Source organism: Ranitomeya imitator, chromosome 5 (genome assembly GCF_032444005.1).
Source record: "Ranitomeya imitator isolate aRanImi1 chromosome 5, aRanImi1.pri, whole genome shotgun sequence".
Classification (NCBI taxonomy): Eukaryota; Metazoa; Chordata; class Amphibia; order Anura; family Dendrobatidae; genus Ranitomeya; species Ranitomeya imitator.
Window position 1 is genome coordinate 477107459 of NC_091286.1, and position 19032 is coordinate 477126490.

Sequence of the window (19032 nt, forward strand, 5' to 3'; positions counted from 1 at the left end):
GTAATTGCTGCAGCATTCCAACAAAGACAGAAGTAAGTAAAGTTGATTTTGGTATCTTTAGGTAAGCATGAGTCCTAAAAAAATAAATACATTTTGAATATTTCTTTAACATCTCACCAAACTGTGTAACTGGGTAGTAGTTTATTTGTCACAAGTTGCATATAAAGCCATCAGGGTACATCCTGAACTGCTGAGTAGATTGTTCTTGATGTTTAGGATTCTCCTGCCAATTCCTTTGCGTTAAACCATTTTTTTCTGAACTAATCGTTCTAATGGTTTTAATGCCTCACAAAGCATGTCATATTAAAGAGTCACAGTGAGGCAAAGTAGCAAAATCCCAGTTAATCTTCGAACATTAAATACAAGACAGACTAATTATTTAACTTTGGACTTAATAGGATTGTTTCTTCAAATTCCGAGCTGTTAATGTTACAGACGCAACAGAAAAATCCCATACTTATTGTGCAGGGGGCAACATGTGTCACTTGGACTGTTGCAGTCAAACATTTTATTTGCAATTCCCTACTAATGCTATTTGTAAGGACTAGAGGAAAATAGCAGTAAGTATGTGTTTTGACTTTTATGGCCTATATACACACCATACGTTTTTCCTATATGAGCGTGATGTAACAGGCTAAGTATAATCAGCTCAAGTTCAGTCACACCTTCATTTTTACTGGAAGAAAAAGTGCAGCATGCAAATGGTTTCATTTGTTACTAATTGTGTTCATCATAGGACACATCTATTTTTTGCACTAGTTCTATTTTTCTGTTTGCATGATAGAACAGAAAAATGGAACTCTAAATACCAGTATAAACTGAGCCTAACTTGCTTCCTCAGCACGACAGGTCCTCTACTGGTTCCCCTTGTTTGGTCTCATTTGGGGAAACTTTGGCTTTATGAAGGGGAGGATAATTCAAATATTACTTCTAGTATTAGAGACTAGATGATCTTGAAATTCAAATTATCGGACGTTTCTGAATTTTCTCCAAAAATTGTGATCTACTGCAAATAATTTTTTGCGAATCTCAATTCTGGGAAGCTTGTAATGGCTCAGAAAATACATGTGGGTGAGAAGACAGAAAGAGAACCCCGCTGACGATAAGAGCTTATGCTCTATAGCAGTGCTCACCAACTCCGGTCCTCAAGAGCCACCAACAGGTCATGTATTCAGGATTTCCTTTGTATTGCACAGGTGATGGAATTCTTGCCTTTCCATCTAATGCAATTATCACCTGGGCAATACTGAAGAAATCCTGAAAACATGACCTGTTGATGGCTCTTGAGGACCGGAGTTGGGGAACACTGGCATACAGAATAGAGAGATAGAATCCCTCTGACCAAAAAACCTTACACTCTCCTCTACAGAAAAGAGAGAACTCTGCTCATTATAAGAGCTGACACCCTAAAGGAAAGAGCTAGAGAGAGGACACTTCTGATCATAAGAGCTTACATTCTACAAGTAACAGAGAGAGAATCCTGCTGACCATAAGAGCTTTGTCACTAAAGAAGAGAAGAGGACCCAGCTGACCATAAGACCTTACTGAGTGACTATGGAGACGGGAAACGACTCATATAAACTGTGCTCCACTGAGAACCATATGACATTATAGGTAAGCCCGTGCTGCAATGCAAAAAGACAATTGCATGCACGCTGCTGCTTCAGCAGTGTGGGAAATGGTACAGGTAAAGTTTTCATATTTTTGGTTAGTAAACTGTGAATCGAATCTCAAAACGTACGAATTTGTGTGAAACTGCGAATATCAGGAAATTAGACTCGAAACTGATCCTCTACTCATATCTATGTATCTTTTTAGCATTAAAAACAAACTGAAATACTGGAAATATACATGGTAGGATAAGAAGGTTTTTGCCCTCGAAAGTGCCACAACTATCTGTTAGATCTAACCCTGCATTCTTTCTAGATGTTCTTAGTATTGCCAGTGGATGTGTCATTTGGCTAAAAATGAAGCTTAATGCTTGCGCCATATGTCATTTGGGTCTATCCAGTGAATGTGGCAAACATTCTGTAGAGTCAAGTCATGTTGAACAATCCTTATTCCCACCCTGAGGAAAGAGACTACTAAGGACACCTGTAAGTGGTGGTAGATATCTTGTGATTGTAACACCAATGCTGGCGTCCTTACGTGGTCCCCCTCTCTCCTCCCAGCAGGGACGCTAACATACTAACCACCGTGGCCGCACGGTGGTGTTCCTGTTTCCTGTTATGGCTTCCTGTCTTCCCTGGCCTGCGCATGCCTCGCAGATCTCCCGGTGGTGTCCCTTAGTGCGAACGTGTGCCCTGATTCTTAAAGGGGCAGCATGTGCAGCTTAAAAATGCACCCAGCCAATAGCTGGGAGGCCTCAAGCATATAAGGTACGCTTCGCAGTAGGGAGGTGCCTGAGTAACCACCCTGATTTAGTTAGTGTTGTGCAACTAGCAAGTTGCCAGGTCCCACGTGTTGTCATTCGATGGTTACTAAGCCTGCAACTGCTCCTTAGGTACCTGAGCCTGAAACTTCTCCGGTGGTATCCAAGCCTGAAACCTCTCCGGAGGTGCTGGAACCAGTACCAGTGTCCATCCTGTCTTGAGTTCCAGAATTCGCAGTGTATCAACCAGAACCAGTATCCGTATCCTGTCCTGTCAGTGACTCTGAGTCCATGACTGCTATCCTGACCCATGGGGGTCAGTTGCTGCAGTACTGGGGATTGCCCAGGAGTGGCGCTTGTGTGAGGTGGCCAGGGTGGTAGTCATGGTGAGGAGCTGATGTGTTCCCGCACCCTGGCACTCTGCAAAGAAACTGTAATCTTCTGTCTGTGGGGTGTGTTGCATGAGGAATGGAACATTTACTTTAGTCTCTGGGATTTCCTCTGGTCTTGTTTCCCTGGTTCCCGTTCCAGAGTCCACAAAAATGATTCCAGACTTAGGATTCATTTCTAACAAATCAACTTTACTCACACACAAGCGTTCCAGTACAATTACAGTATAGTCCACTTTCTTTTGCAGTTCCTGACCTTTCCCTGTTCTTTCTGATAATCCTAGTCCCGAAGACATTTCTTCCAGCCCTGCAGCTCCCGTGCCCTTAGGTCCACTAGCGTCAGTCAATCTTCTGTCCGGCTTCCTTTGGAAGAAGCAAGAGGCACCTATAATCCTGCTTAGTCCCGGCCGTAGGCCCCGGATAAACTCAGAATGACCATCAAACTATAAAGTGCAGAATGACCATCAAACTATAAAGTGACCACTCGCACACTGCTGCTGCTTCTTCTTGGGGTCCCTTATGCCCTTAACTCTCTCCAGCCCCTTGACTTATCTGTCTCCTCTTTCCATATCATCCCCACACTCACTGATCTTTATCAGTAAGTTCCTACACTCAAGTACACTATGCCCAATTCTAGCTCCTCCCAACCTTGAAAGTCCCCTGTGATGTGAGCATAACTTCTCCTAATAAGGCTGACGTCACACTAGCAGTATTTGGTCAGTATTTAACATCAGTATCTGTAAGCCAAAACCAGGAGTGGAACAAATAGAGGAAAAATATAATAGAAACATATGCACCACTTCTGCATTTATCACCCACTCCTGGTTTTGGCTTACAAATACTGATGTAAAATACTGACCAAATACTGCTAGTGTGACGGCAGCCTAATACTGCACTATAGTGCCTCCCTCCCACTTACTATTACTAAACTTAATTTAGATTGTGAGCCTCATCAGAGGCAGCGATGATAATGTGTGCAAAACTGCAAAGCACTGTGGAATATGTTAGTGCTATATAAAAATAAAGATTATTATTATAACTGTGCTTCACATTCATAACTGTTATTTCTAACCCTTCGCTGTCCCTTCTCAACACTGTACAGCATTATAAAGCAGGCATGTAAATTAATAATCATAAAATACATTTGTCTTAAGGGGGAGGGAGAAGTGCAACCTGCCTCTGGCACACTCTTACACTTGGCCTTTACCTGCAACGCAAGCCTAACTCCACCATCAGGAGCTCTAGCAAAAACCAGTAAGCCGCTTAACCACACCCCTCATGGTAAGCCTGGATCGTGGGTCAGCAATCCATGTGTCTTAGGCTACTTTCACACATCACTTTTTTGCTGTCAGGCAGAATCCAGTGAATTTTTTTAAAAACGGATCCATTACAAATTGTGAAAAACTGATGCAACGGATCCATTTTTTTGCTGGATCCGTTTTTTTTTTGGGATAGAGTTTCCTGTTGCGGGGACAGGAGAGAGAGAGAGACAGTTGTATGGAGAATGCATGTAAAACCGGATTTGGAGGCTGGATTCATCATTTCACATGTCAGTTTCATCCATTTATCGCTGGAACCGTCGCTGGGCATTTTTTCGCCAGAGAGAAAAAAGGTTCCTCTGTACGTTTTCTCCGTCCGCTGGAAACAGATTTTTTGACGGATCCGTCAAAAACCGGATGAAACCTGGTGCCATCAGGCGCAGTCCGGCGCTAATACAACTCTATGAGAAAAACACGGATCCGGCGGGAAAAAAATGATCCGTTTTTTTCAAAACACGCCGGATTGTGCCTGACGGCAAATACCTGATGTGTGACAGTAGCCTTACATGGATGATAATGCTGTGCCCCTTAAAATTAGTTTTAAGCATGCAGGCATACAAATTTTGAAGAACTTTACACAAAGAGAGTTGTTATCCTTGATGGCTACAAAGTCCTACAAAAGGCAACAGACTTGGAGGTTGCAACTGGTTACAAGAGGCAGCATGCTTAGATGCTAAGAGAAGATGACATTTGCAGTGACCCTTATCAATGACATTAGGGAATCATCAATTTCATTGCAAAAGTCTCTGCACCACCTTCTTCCATTCATAGTTGTAACATCCATTAGAAAGTAATTTCTAGTCCCGGGCACATCCATCGCTTACTCGCTCACACCTTAAATGTGGTCCCAATGGTGGTCTATTGTAACTTATTTTGTCAAAAATCTATCACAATAGGCAATTTCCTGTTTCCCTATAAGACTGTTAAAACAATAAAACTTACTGCCATCAGTAAGATTCTGTTAAACTCGTAGATTCTAGTAAGATTCTGTAACCACCAAGCTCATTGCCTTTTAATGAGTAAAACTATTGTTGAACTGTCTCATGTGCACACAAACATTACTTCCACCATCCTTGTGTCCAAAACAACTATACCACCAAAGGCCAAAATAACATTTCTATGTAAAAGTCTTGCTGTTCATATGTTCTATTTTTGAGCATATTTTTACTGCTTCAGGCTTCCAAAGATGCCCAACAGTTAAAAAAAGTGAACTGACCATTTCTCAAGCCATTTTCCACTCTGAAGATGTTTTTTTCATAATAAAAGAAGTCAATAGGAGTCAAAAGATGCCAGGAAGACACATTGGTCTCTTTTTTGAACGTTTTCCCAGCATTTTCGCTTGAAAAAATACTAAGCAATTTCTTTATTGCTGAATAAATGATTGGAAAATGCCTGTAAAAAAGACGCTAAAAAATATTGGAAAAATAGTGAAAAGAAAAACACCAATGGTCAATAGTGTCCAGGTAATGATCCCATCAAAAAACAAAATGCTTAAAAAAGATTATTCATGGCAAAAAAGCCAGCATTTCTTGACGCATCTTCCTCTTGAGAACATACCCTCAATGACAATAAGACCAAATATGATGTTCTTAATAAAAATGGTAGAAAACTACAAATAATTTTGAACACAATTGCAAAGTGTCGTTCATACACACGTCTCAAATTTTAGAACACACTAGTCTGGATTGTACATTGAATTATAAAGTACACAATCGACATATTTTACCGTTCTCATTCTGTAACCTGAGCTGGGAACTGACTCAGCCTCTTACCAACATTCTTCTTGGCATTTCATACGAGAAGGATGTTTTAAGCCAAAGTCCACCTGCTTATTTCCTGGGTTGTTGTGTTCTGTGCTGCTGCATTACCTGTTCTGTGTAGATATGACTGTTCTGAGCAAAGCAGCTTGTTTAGTTCCATGATCACACCTTCCTACTCTAGTCTTGTACAGTAGACGGGAATGTAGCTGGGTGTATATACAGAAGACGCCTTGGGATTCAAACTCATATTTGCTTGAAACAATGAAGACCTAACACCAAGGAACTCCAAGAAACGTAATCCTACAATTCCCAAAATCTTGGGAGTGCACAACCTCTGTGAGGCGGTAGAAAGCATGGACATTAAAGGTATGCTAACATGTAATCTTGGGAACTGAATGAGGGAGTGGTATCGACATTTCAAGTGACTTCAATGAAAGACCTGTATAACAAGTTGGATGAATGTAGAATTGTAGATGACATCTACGCAAATGAGAAAGAAATAATAAGAAATAATACCAGGGGGCATGCTTTAATGAGTGTTTTTAAAAAAAATTTATCACATTTTTATGATGTAATGTTAATCAATTTAAGGGTTTGCCAGCATGATTAGTATGTTACTCCATATTATAACCTGTCTGACTAAACTATCACTTAGCTTTAGTAATGTTTTTAAGCATTCTTAGCCCACATAACCACATTCCACATTTTTTGGGGGGGATAATCCACAGTAAATCATTGTAAAAAAAATCCACATATAAAATCAGTAAAGTCATCATGCTAAGCAATAGGTGAAATCAGCGCCGGGTAGGTTTCATACATCTTTTTCTGGACTTGGACCATTATTCTCGGACTGCTCGCGGGTCTTCTGACCTGAAGTCCGCAGCCCCCATAGGCATATATTAGACTAATGCACTTGGACCATTCTCTGCATCGTGGTCCGAATACGGACCTCAAACCACAGATGTGTGAAACCGTGAATCGTTTCACATGCATTACTGCGCAATGCTACGTACTTTCCAGACTGAAGCCAAAGCAAATATCACATGGATCTAAAAATGCTACAAGAATGCTTGTAAAAATTGTATTAAATTCATGCTGTTTTTTAAAAACTAAAATAAAAATTTTAAAAAAGTTATATGTTTAAGGGCTCATGCAGCCAAACGTATGAATCGAAGGTGTGCTGTCTGAGTTTAAGGCTTTATTCACACATAAATATTTTTGATCGGAATTTCATCAGTATTTGTATGCCAAAACCAGGAGTGGCTCCATAACCCAGAACAGGAGTTAGTCTTTCAATTATATTTTTTCATCGGTAAGTTCCACTCCTGCTTTTGGCATACAAATACTGATGCAAAATACTGATCAAATACTGACATGTGAATAACCCCTTAATCAGACAGAATACTCGGAATACTTTCTTCCGAGTCTCAGATGACACTCACCCATTCAGGTCTATGGGTGCTTAATAAAAAAGAGCCCAACACGGACCATCAGAGTGACATCCAATTTTTAATAATAAATTTCTGTTATAAACCTTTGACTCTGTATTTGATAATAGTACATTTTTAGTGTGGCTGTATGAAAACGAATTGCACACAGATGGCACACGGAAGTAAAAAATGGACAAACGGATGGAAATTGGAAAAAAATCCATTTTTCTGGATCAAATTTGGACAATTTCTCATACGCTCGTCTGAAGCCATCCTTGGGGCCCCTTTCCACTTGCGTAGAAAACGTACGAGTGCAATCCGATAAAAAATCGGATTGCACTCGGACCAATGTTATTCAATAGGTAACATTCCATTTGCGATTTTTTTTTCTCAGCTGAAATCAGGCTGCGATTTGCTGCGAGTCTCGGACGAGACTCGCCAATGCAAGTCAATGGGTGTGAGAAAAAAACGCATGGAATACGGACCATCCGTATTCCATCCATTTTTTACGGATACCTTACCATTCTGTGGCACAGAACACTTTAAATAGTCCTGTAAATGACTGTATAAAAATAGTTGCAGAGAAAAAAAACGGATTGCATACGGATGTCATACGGATGTAAAACGGATGGTGCGATTAAAAAATCGCATTGAACTCGCATGACAAACGTATACTTTTCATCCCTTTTTTTCGGTCCAGATTACGGACCGTTTTTTTCTCTCAAGTGGAAAGGGGCCCTTACACTCACTTTTTTTCAGCAGTACATGAGAAACACAGGGGCAGAGTCCGCTTTAGGCCGGGGTCACACTAGACCGTATTACGGACGAGTGCAGTGCGCTAAAAAATCGCATAGCACGCGTCCCAATGTTAATCTATGGGTCAGCTCCCATCATCCGATATTTTCTCGGCCGTATTCCGGATCCGAGTGAAATCGCAGCATGCTGCGATTGTCAGCGTATCTCGGCCGAGAATCGCCAATGCAAGTCTATGGGTGCGAGAAAAAATCGGATTACATACGGACCATGCGTGTGCATTGCGAGAAATACGGAAGACTTCTCCAGGTGACAGGAAATTGAATCATCCATTATCAGGAAGCTTTGGCATGCTAATTTCTGGCCCACGCTGGATTGCAAACCAGGAAGCACGCCTCCACGGAGTGTTCTGTTGTAGCAGCATGGCCAGGCATATTAATGTGGAGATGCTCATTGCTCTGGTCCATGATAGGCCCGAATTATGGGACCAACGCGACGCACACTATGCGGACCGTGCACGTAAAGACGCAGCATGGAGGTCAATATGTCGCCACATGTTCCCCGATTTTGATGAGCGACCTCAAGAGGTTCAGCAAGAAATATGTAAGTACCATTCTTCACCAAAAAATGTTGTTTAATAATAGTGGTTTCAGGAATAAAAAATAAGCCTGAAACCATCATATGTGTTTTGTTTATGATGGGAGTAAATCATCCATGCTCTTGGTTGAAGATGCAAAAACATTACCAAGAGACACAAATATGGATGAAATTTATTTTAGCTATAGTCCGTTAATATAGGGCCAAAGGAATTTTATGTCCCCCTAGCCTCCTGGGCCCATGTGTTCTTGCAAACCTTGTAACGGTTTGAGTTATGTGTGGGATATTTATATCAAATATTTTGTATATTTGCAGTCAATGATGTCAATAGACGCTGGCGGAGTTGCCGGGACCAATACCGGCGTGAGCGTCAAGTTCATGGGCGGAGTGGTGATGCAGCCCCCCAAAAAAGGAAATACCTTTATTATGATCGTCTAAATTTTCTTGCCCCGGTGATGGAGCTACGACCGTAAGTGCATGCATGTCTCCAAATATTGTACACATCTTATTATGTGAATATGTATGTATTTTTTAATATAAATAATCTTTTGTGAAATACAGAACAGAGTCAAATCTGACTGAAAGAGAGACTGGATCTGACTCAGAGTTGCTGATTGACCCTGTTGCTGAAGATGCAGAAATGGCTGGACCATCTGGGCAAGCAACAGGCAGCAACCACCCACCACCACCACCACAACCAGCAGCAGCGTCTTCTGCTCCACAGGAGGCAAATCCTGAGGTTGATGAAGGAGCCCAGAGCAGCAGTCCAACATTGGCTCTGGATACATCACCACAGCCTACTACCAGACCAAACCGTGGTCGTCGCAGAAGGGTGGCTTTGAACATTGGCACCAGGAGGCAAGTTGATACCGGGGTGTTGGACTATTTGTCCCGAGCTGCCCATGACGATGGGGAGGAAGCTTACTACCGCAGTCTTGCCCGCTATTTATGGCCCATTCCACGCTCGCTCAGGCTGCGGACCAGAGGTTGCATCCAAATTTTGCTAGATGCGGCAACACCCCCAAACAACCCCACTAATATTTTTAATTATCTTGAATGGTGGCAAATGTCAGGTACAAACCTTCTGGCGGTGCAAGACCTTCCACAGGACCAATCACAAACCGTGTCAGCACCACCCCCGCAACCTATAGCTCCCCAACAACAGCCTGCACAAAGCACACAACAAGCCCAAAACAGGGGTATTTATGATTTTGCAGCACATCCCCAATCTGACCACTTGAACAGACACATGTTTGGAGGCTGGTCCCAACATGTGTCTGCTCGACATTGCCATATTGGGGGTTCTGACCAAATGGGTCAATCCAGTACCCAGGACTTGATGCCCTTCTACCCTCCACATCAAGTGTTAGCTCATACACATGATCGCAACTTGCAGCAACACCCTCAATTTATATCTGCACTAACACAGGTAGACAGTGTGGTTGGTCAACCACCCAGGCCAAGTTCCGCACATGCTGGACACCCGCCATCACCATCACCACCCCCAACCTACCATAACCTGTAATGTTTTTGATGTTATTTTTTGGCTGTCATTTGGGCTTTTTGTTGGCCTAAATTTTTTGTGACCTTGGCATGTAAAGCTGTGTTGTTTATTTTGCTCAAATTACATATGAGAATGGAAATATGTTTTTTGAATGCATATATATATGCGCTGAGCAGTAAAAATTTGTTCTGAAAACAGAGTGTTATGTATTGGTCCAGCTACATACATGATTTGTCAACTTTACACACTTACATCTTTTCATCATCAAATACATATTACACCAATTTATGAAGCAAATTATGTGATTTATTAACTTAGAATCTAAATCAAAATTAAGGCAAAACAGCATTGTCTTGCCAAACCGTAGATCCCTCTGGTGACACAAAAAAATTGGTTAAAACATCACGAATTTTTAGGCCAGAGGGCTGACGACGTGAAGGACGCACACGTGTAGTTGTCAAGACAGTATTTGCATAATCAATGTCATCTGCAGCAGATGATGGGCAATCATGGTCTCTTGTAAAGTTGTGAAGAACAACACATGCTTTAATCACGCCATTTACATTGCCTTCACTCAGTTGGATTGCAGACTGAAGGACCCGCCATTTTGCACTGAGAATGCCGAATGAACACTCGACCAGACGGCGGGCACGGGAAAGACGCAAATTAAAGATTCTGCGCCGGTAGTCCAGGCCTCTCCGTGGATAGGGTCTCATGACGTTCCTTGATAATTGAAAGGCCTCATCTGCTACCATCATGTAAGGGACCGCATCCAAATTAGCCCCTGATATGTGACTTGGGGGTGGGAGATCCAAATCATTGTTGCGCAGCCGCCGACCCATAATGGAAGAACTGAAGACTCTAGAGTCTCCAGTTCTCCCATAGGCCCCAATATCTACAATTATAAACCTGTAGTTGCTGTCGACTAGGGCCAACAGCACTACAGAGAAAAACTGTTTATAATTATAGAATTGGGTCCCTGAACCTGGCGGCTTACGCACACGGATGTGCTTTCCGTCAAGAGCCCCAATACAGTGCGGAAACTGGCATGTGTCCTGAAATCCTTGAGCAATACGTAACCAGTCTGCAATTTTGGGTTCAGGCATCACCTCTTGATGGAGTCTTCCCCAGATTTCATTGCATGTATCCCGCACAATCCCAGAAATTGTAGATTTGCCCAATAAAAACTCTAAATGCAGGGCAGCATATGATAGGCCAGTGGCAAGGAAGCTAAAAGACAAAAGAATATTGTTTTCAAATATCAAATTAACACAATACAGGGTTATATGGGGCAATAAAACAAAAAAAAAAAAAAAAAAAAACATTAAGGACATGCTATGGCTTTGATCTTTGCCAAAATTTAATGTAAGAAAAAAAGGACAAATGATGTTGAAGTTACTTAACCATTTAAGTATCTAATTTGAATAAGGGGGATCGACCAAAAAATGTGTAACAAATTGAGTCAATTAGTATTAAGGCATACCGCAAGGTAAGGATAAGGCGCTCCTCAGCTGAAATAGATTTGCGCATCCTGGTGTCCTTCTTCGTGATCCCTGGACGCAAAATCTCCAACAAAATGTCAAAGGTTTGAATCCTCATCCGACAATAGTTGAAGAACTTGTCTGGATTAGTCCTCAGAGCAGCATACAGACGGCTGAAATGTCCTTTAGTGATACGTTGCTTGATAAGTGGATGTACCCACATCCGTCTCCGCCTCCTCGGATCTACAATAACTGGGTATGGCTGGCCAAAACGTTGGGAAAGTACCCAGTTGAAAAGCACACGCTCTGTGGTGTTGAAAGTCAGTCGATCAGACATGTTGCTCATCAATCCGAAGTGCACCAACACAAGCAGGGACTCTACTGCATAGATTGGTGGGTGGCACCTGTGTTTAGGGCCATTAAATAATGTTCTTGGTGATGATTTAAATTTTTTCAGGTGGAAAAACCGTTATATGTCCATTTTGCAAGCCTGCGAGAAATTCTCGCCATACGGATGCCATACGGATGTCACACGGATGTCAAACGGATCATTTGATGCGAGAAAATCGCATCCTCGCACTGCACACGGATCACTGTTTTGTTAACATTTGTGCGATTCTCGTCCGTCAAAAACGGACCGTTTTTTTATACGTTGTGTGTGTCCACGGCCTTAGGAAGATGATCCAAATTTATCAAGAGGAATTTGCCACATAATGAATATAGCACATCTTTCAGCTGCCATGCACCAGAGACAGAGAAGTTCTGCAGTCCCTGACTGCAGATTAAATTCTGTTATAATTTATGCCACTATTGTAGCCATTTGTTAAGATAAAAATGTGAGGCAGTGATCGGCCGTGCACCTTGCCGCTACGCCTGCTCACTTTTCAAAAAGTCGGTGGAGTAAACATTATAAAAGTTGAAAAATTTTAAATCGGCGCAAATGTTTTACTGTCTTACTGGTTTGTTACCCTTTGGGGTGAATCATTTGTAAGACTCCCCTCAGGTTACCAACTTTTTTTTTGTTTTTTTTTTAGATAGCTTATAAAAAGGAGTCAGCAAACAAATTATACAGATACATTGGAGAATTGCAATGAATCATTAAAAGGAACCTGTCACATGATATGGGGCTGATTTACAGGTTAATAGCAATATAGTAGGAAAGCATAGTATAAAAAAAATTAAGTAATTCCTGAATTGTTGATTTTTGCTCATTCTACCTCCCAAAAATTGGAATAAAAAGCGATCAAAAAATGTCATGTGCCCGAAAATGGTACCAATAAAAACATAGCTGTCACATGACTCTGTCTGCCGAAATATGGAAACATTATAGCGGTCTAAATATGGGGATGGAAAAACTATTTTTGAAATAAAAAGCATATTTTAGTGTGTGACAGCAGGCAAACATAAACTCCCAATATAAATCTGGTATAGCTGTAATCGCACCGATCTGAAGAATAAAGTCGCCTAATCACTTATACCGCATGAGGAAAAATATAAATAAAAAACAATTCTTCATCTGCTGTTGATTTGGATATAAAATTAAAAAAATGGAAAGAGGGGAGGGAGCACAGACTCTAAGTGCAGCAGCTAGATTCGAATGTATTTTAAACACGTGCTATTTTGCACTCACCTTTTTGGATGTCTTATAAACTTGTCTATAATTCCACTGGGTGGATTAGTTGTTGTTCATCCTATTTACGATTTGCAGCACAATCCTGGGCACTAGTGATGAGCGAGTGTACTCATTGCACGTGTTTTCCCGAGCACGATCGGGTGATCTCCGTGTATTTGTAAGTGCTCGGAGATTTCGTTATCGTTGCCTCAGCTGCATGATTTACAGCTGATAGCTTGAATACATGTGGGGATTCCCTAGCAAACAGGCAACCCCCACATGTACTCAGACTAGCTAGCAGCAATAAATCATGCAGCTGCGTCAACAAAAACTAAATCTCCGAGCAGTTACAAATACTCGGAGACCCCTATGCCTATGCAGCATGAATAGTAAAAAGATCTAATGTTAAAAATAATAAAAAAATAAAAAATTGTTATATACTCACCGTCCGTCGGCCTCTCGGATCCACAATAGGCCTTCCCCGCTCGCGACGCTCCGGTAACTGGTCAATGCTGCGATCTCGCGAGATGATGACGTAGCGGTCTCGTGAGACCGCTACGTCATCATCTCGCAAGACCGCAATGCACTCTTCAGACGGGAGCGCACGACGAGCGTCGGTAACCGCTTCCATTCGGGGGCCAACGGAGGGTGAGTATATCACTATTTTTTATTTTAATTCTTTGGGGATATGGTGCCCACATTGCTATAGACTGCGTGGGCTGTGCAATATATTACGTGGGCTCGGCAATATACTACATGGGCTGGGCAATATACTACCTGGGCTGGGCAATATACTACGTGAGCTGCACAATATACAACGTGGGCTGTGCAATATACAACGTGGACTGCGCAATATACTACGCGGGCTGAGCATTATAGTACGCGGGCTGTGCAATATACTACGTGGGCTGTGCAATATACTACGTGGGCTGTGCAATATACCTACGCGGGCTGGGCAATATACTACGTGAGCTGGACAATATACTACGCGAGCCGCGCAATATACAACGTGGGCTGCGCAATATACAACGTGGGCTGCGCAATAAACTACACGGGCTGGGCAATATACTACGCGAGCTGCACAATATACAATGTGAGCTGCGCAATATACAACGTGGGCTGCGCAATATACAACGTAAGCTGTGCAATATACTACGCGGGCTGGGCAATATACTACGTGAGATGCCCAATATACAACGTGGGCTGCGCAATATACAATGTGGGTTGCGCAATATACAACGTGCGCTGCGCAATATACTATGTGGGCTGCGCAATATACAACGTGGGCTGCGCAATATGCTATGTGGGCTGCGCAATATACAACGTGGGCTGCGCAATATTCTACGTGGGCTGCGCAGTATACTACGTGGGCTGCACAATATACAACGTGGGCTAAGCAATATACTACGTGGGCTGTGCAATGTACAACGTGGGCTGCGCAATATACTACGTGGGCTGCGTAATATGCTACGTGGGCTGCACAATATACTACGTGGGCTGCGAAATATACTACGTGGGCTGCGCAATATACTACGTGGGCTGCGTAATATACTACGTGGGTTACACAATATACTACGTGGGCTGTGCAATATACTATGTGGGCTGCACAATGTACTGCATGGCCTGCGCAATATACTGCGTGGGCTGCGCAATGTACTACGTGGGCTGCGCAATGTACTGCGTGGGCTGCACAATGTACTGTGTGGGCTGCACAATGTACTGCGTGGGCTGCGCAATGTACTGCATGGGCTGCGCAATGTACTGCATGGGCTGCGCAATGTACTGCGTGGGCTGTGCAATATACTACGTGGGCTGTGCTATACACTACGCATACATATTCTAGAATACCCGATGAGTTAGAATCGGGCTACCATCTAGTTCTCTATAATGAGGCAGATGGTGTCACTGTGGACGCAATAAGACCTGTGATCTGGCGGTGTGCATCTTTTTAGGCGAGCATAAAAGTACGGACAACCACAGTTTTTGAGCACTTCTGAAAAGGACAATGCTGAACAAAGGCCAGACAGAATCTAGATTACCTCTGCTGCCTGATTATAGTGAATGGATCCCTCGGGGGTTCATCTGTCACTTGTTGATTTAGATGGAAACCCCAAAGTAAGTGCTCAGCGTAGAGCGCCATATAAATGTGATCCTAAATGTTACATAAAATGTTCCCAATGAAAGCTTCAACTCAATCCACAAAAATAGCAAGTCTCCACTCAGGTCCGTCAACTGTAAACGAAAGTATAGGGGGCTTCCAAGTAACTAATAGCACAAAATCTCTGGAAAAGCAAAATTGCTCCTCGCCCCTCAAAGGAAACTCAGCAAACTCCAAAATCTAAATGCCCCCCTCCCTTCTGATCCCCAGTGTGTCTAAACTACATTTAGTGCCCACATGTTTGGCATTTCTGTAGTGATGAGAGCCTACCTAATTTATGGGTGAGTGTATCCAGAAACATGAGCTGGGCATAATGTACTGGTCACTAAAGCGTACTGGTCAGTTCAATGGCAGTTTGCCATTTTCACTCAGCAACTTCCACTACTGATTGTTTCTGGAAAACACCCATGGAGGCAAAATCATTACTACACCTGTAGATAAATTCCCAAAGGGAATAATTTCCAAATTAGGTCACTTGGGGGGAGGGGATTATGCTTTTCTTGCACTTAGAGGCTCTGTATATGGAGTATATGGCAAACTATTCCAGGAAAATCTGCGCTCCAGGAGGCAAATAGCACTCCGTTCCTCCTGAGCCATATATAGGGTATTTCTAGATACAGCAAAAATTGTGGGACAAATTTTGATGCGATTTTTACCCATTCCCCAGTATGAAAATGTAAAATTTGGAGCTAACACACATTCTTGGTGGTAAAACTGTAAATTATTTTTTCTTCACTGCCCAATGTTATTATGGGTATATTTAGGGCAGAGTTATAGGTTCTTAACATAAATTTATAGTGAATAAAGTTTTCTGGTGTGCGAGTTTTAGGCGTTTAGCACTCCTAGGGCATCGCTGAAGAAATCGAGTTTGCGATGTGAGTCAGGGCTGTTTTAGTCTTTGTTTGGAGGTTCTAAGGGTGAGGGGCGCTACTTGGTCCAGGGTACTTCTGCGAGTGTCACTGTAGTGATATACAGCCAGATCAGGACATAAAAAAGAGGAGACAGGGGACAGTGATGAGTACGGAGTCTGTAAGTATATGAGAGTTAATAGCGTGTAGATTTCTGAATGTGTGATAGGTAGGAGTGTGCTGGGCTTGGCAAGGATTTGTGAGTGTGAAGGAGAGAATGTTGTGGTCAGAGATGGGAAGAGGTGAATTAACTAGGTTGAAGATTGAACAGAACAGGACTAAAGACCAGATCAAGGGTCTTACTGTCTTTATGTGTCTCAGAAGTTGAAAGCAGTGAGAAGCCAAGATATGTGGTTACAGATGGAAGTTGGGATGGAGATGGGGAGGTGGGGCTGTTTATGGGGATGTTGAAGTGTGCCAGGATAAGGGTTGGTAATTCTGAGCACATGAAGAGTGGCAGCCAGGCAGAAAAATGGTCAGGGAACAGGGTGGGTGAGCCTGAGTTACGGTATATGACTCTGAGGCAGAGGGGATGGAAGAGCCTGATGGTGTGGCCCCAAACCTAATTATACCAGATGTATAGTTTCAGTAGGCCCAGGGACATGAACTATTGTTCATATGAATCTGAACATTGGCTCTTGCTGTAGAGTGAATTGATGTTTGTTAATTGTTGAATGGCTGCTGTTTACCTATTGAATCAGTCCTTGCAGCTTATTGTCCTACTGTCCTTGGGGGACAGAGACGCAAGGTGATTGAACAATCGATTTTTGCTGATATGTTGATTACCCATTGTGCATGTTAAATACCCGCCAGGGCCTAGGGGTACTCGATACCGGGTCCGGTACTTAAAGGGGATGTGTCATGGCAGCGGTGACCCAGTCCGTGGCTTTGGGCACCCAAGTAAAGGGAATGTCTTTAAAGGGGTTATGAGTAAAGTTTGTGTTCGTGACGCACCATCTGTGTTTCTCGGTCAGTGATGACCGATGCTGCTTAAAGGGGTCCGCTGGGGTGATGTTATGGCAGCTAAGATGGTATGGCTCCCCACAGGTAAAGCTGGGTGCCCAGGGCTCTCAGTGTATAGATGAAAATAGAGGGTGGTATAGCAAGAAACGGAGGACACAGATTTGCAGTCTCTTTACCTGGTTTACTGAAGGATTCAGGCAGCCACAGTCCAGAGTACCGGATTACAGGTGCAGGTATGGTCCGTGTTGTGAATTCTGTGGCCAAGCTCCCTCCTGTGGTTGTGAGTGGTACTTCGGCTGGTTCTGTCTATGAGCTTCCTTTGGTGGATGAGAGTGGTACTGCGGCTTCTGAGTTTCCTTCCTCAGGTGATGAGGTTAAGTCGTTAGGTGCTGCTCTATTTAACTCCACCTGGTGCTTTGATCCTGGCCTCCAGTCAATGTTCTAGTATTGGTCTTGCTTCCTCCTGGATCGTTCCTGTGGCCTGTCTATCCTGCATAAGCTAAGTTCTGCTTGTGTTACTTTTGTTTGCTATATTTTCTGTCCAGCTTGCTATTTTGGTTTTTCTTGCTTGCTGGAAGCTCTGAGACGCAGAGGGAGCACCTCCGTACCGTTAGTCGGTGCGGAGGGTCTTTTTGCCCCTCTGCGTGGTTGTTTATAGGTTTTTGTGTTGACCGCAAAGCTATCTTTCCTATCCTCGGTCTATTCAGTAAGTCGGGCCTCACTTTGCTAAATCTATTTCATCTCTGTGTTTGTATTTTCATCTTTACTCACAGTCATTATATGTGGGGGGCTGCCTTTTCCTTTGGGGAATTTCTCTGAGGCAAGGTAGGCTTATTTTTCTATCTTCAGGGCTAGTTAGTTTCTCAGGCTGTGCCGAGTTGCATAGGGAGCGTTAGGCGCAATCCACGGCTACCTCTAGTGTGGTGTGATAGGATTAGGGATTGCGGTCAGCAGAGTTCCCACGTCTCAGAGCTCGTCCTATGTTTTTGGTTATTGTCAGGTCACTTTGTGTGCTCTGAACTTCAAGGTCCATTGTGGTTCTGAATTACCTGATCATAACAGGTCCGACCTGCTTGGAAGCAAGTTGGGAGTCCCCCTTACCAGGTGGGGTTAGAAGCCTTCCTTCTAGCGCTGTGGTGTAGTCTCTTGCTGCCTTAAGCCTCTCACAAGGACCTCACGTGTTCTCTCTGTCCTCCAGGTTGGTAGGACACTACCCGTAGGACAGGTAGTTCGAGCCTTTTTACAGTGTTTCTATCATGACCCAGGCTCTATGCGCTACTGTGTCTTCAAGTGTAAGGGCAGACAGGTGACATATAATCCAGCTGTCCTGCCGGTGTCTGCTGTGCCACTTGGAGTACAACACAACCCCAGTTTTCCGGCTATCTGCGCTCAGTAGGGTGGTAGCTCAGTCGCAGCTAATCCCCTAGTTCTTCACTCTCCCGTGCTTCTCTTCCTGCTTCTCTTCCCCTCCACGCTTTCTACAGCTTGTTCAGCATTCTGTTCTATCTCTTTCCTTTCAGGAGCTGCAGCACCCTCGTGGCTGCACGGCCTCTCTCTCAAACGTTCTGCCTCAGACTGCTCCAGCCTGCTGTCTGGCAATCACTGACTGACCTCACTTTCCCTCCAGACCAGAATATATCTAGGGGAGCCACCCACAAACTGGATCAGAGCTCCCCCTTCTGGCCTGGAGTATGAACATGTTGTATGCTTGTGATTACCTGATAAGAGAGATCCTTGCCTGCTTCCAAGCATGACATCACTCTCCCCATGAGGAAAGAAATGCCACT

General features: G+C 43.2%; 3 protein-coding genes across 3 annotated transcripts in view; 2 read left to right on the forward strand and 1 right to left on the reverse strand.

The window, feature by feature from the left end:
- Positions 1–5944, reverse strand: part of SAMD7 (sterile alpha motif domain containing 7) — a 145712-nt gene extending 139768 nt beyond the window's left edge. The window contains exon 1 of the mRNA XM_069727360.1: positions 5806–5944. The gene's annotated coding sequence lies outside the window, so the exon portion shown is untranslated. The remainder of the gene's footprint in view (positions 1–5805) is intronic.
- Positions 5945–5959: 15 nt separating this feature from the next.
- LRRC31 (leucine rich repeat containing 31) overlaps positions 5960–19032 on the forward strand; it is a 57339-nt gene continuing 44266 nt past the window's right edge. The window contains exon 1 of the mRNA XM_069727362.1: positions 5960–6205. Coding sequence (XP_069583463.1) covers positions 6193–6205 — 13 coding nt within the window. The 5' untranslated portion in view covers positions 5960–6192. The remainder of the gene's footprint in view (positions 6206–19032) is intronic.
- Positions 8828–10160, forward strand: LOC138680822 (uncharacterized). The gene is made up of 2 exons (XM_069768065.1): positions 8828–9088; positions 9181–10160. Exons 1-2 carry the CDS (start codon positions 9075–9077, stop codon positions 10142–10144), a joined length of 978 nt encoding a protein of 325 aa, XP_069624166.1. The 5' UTR covers positions 8828–9074; the 3' UTR covers positions 10145–10160.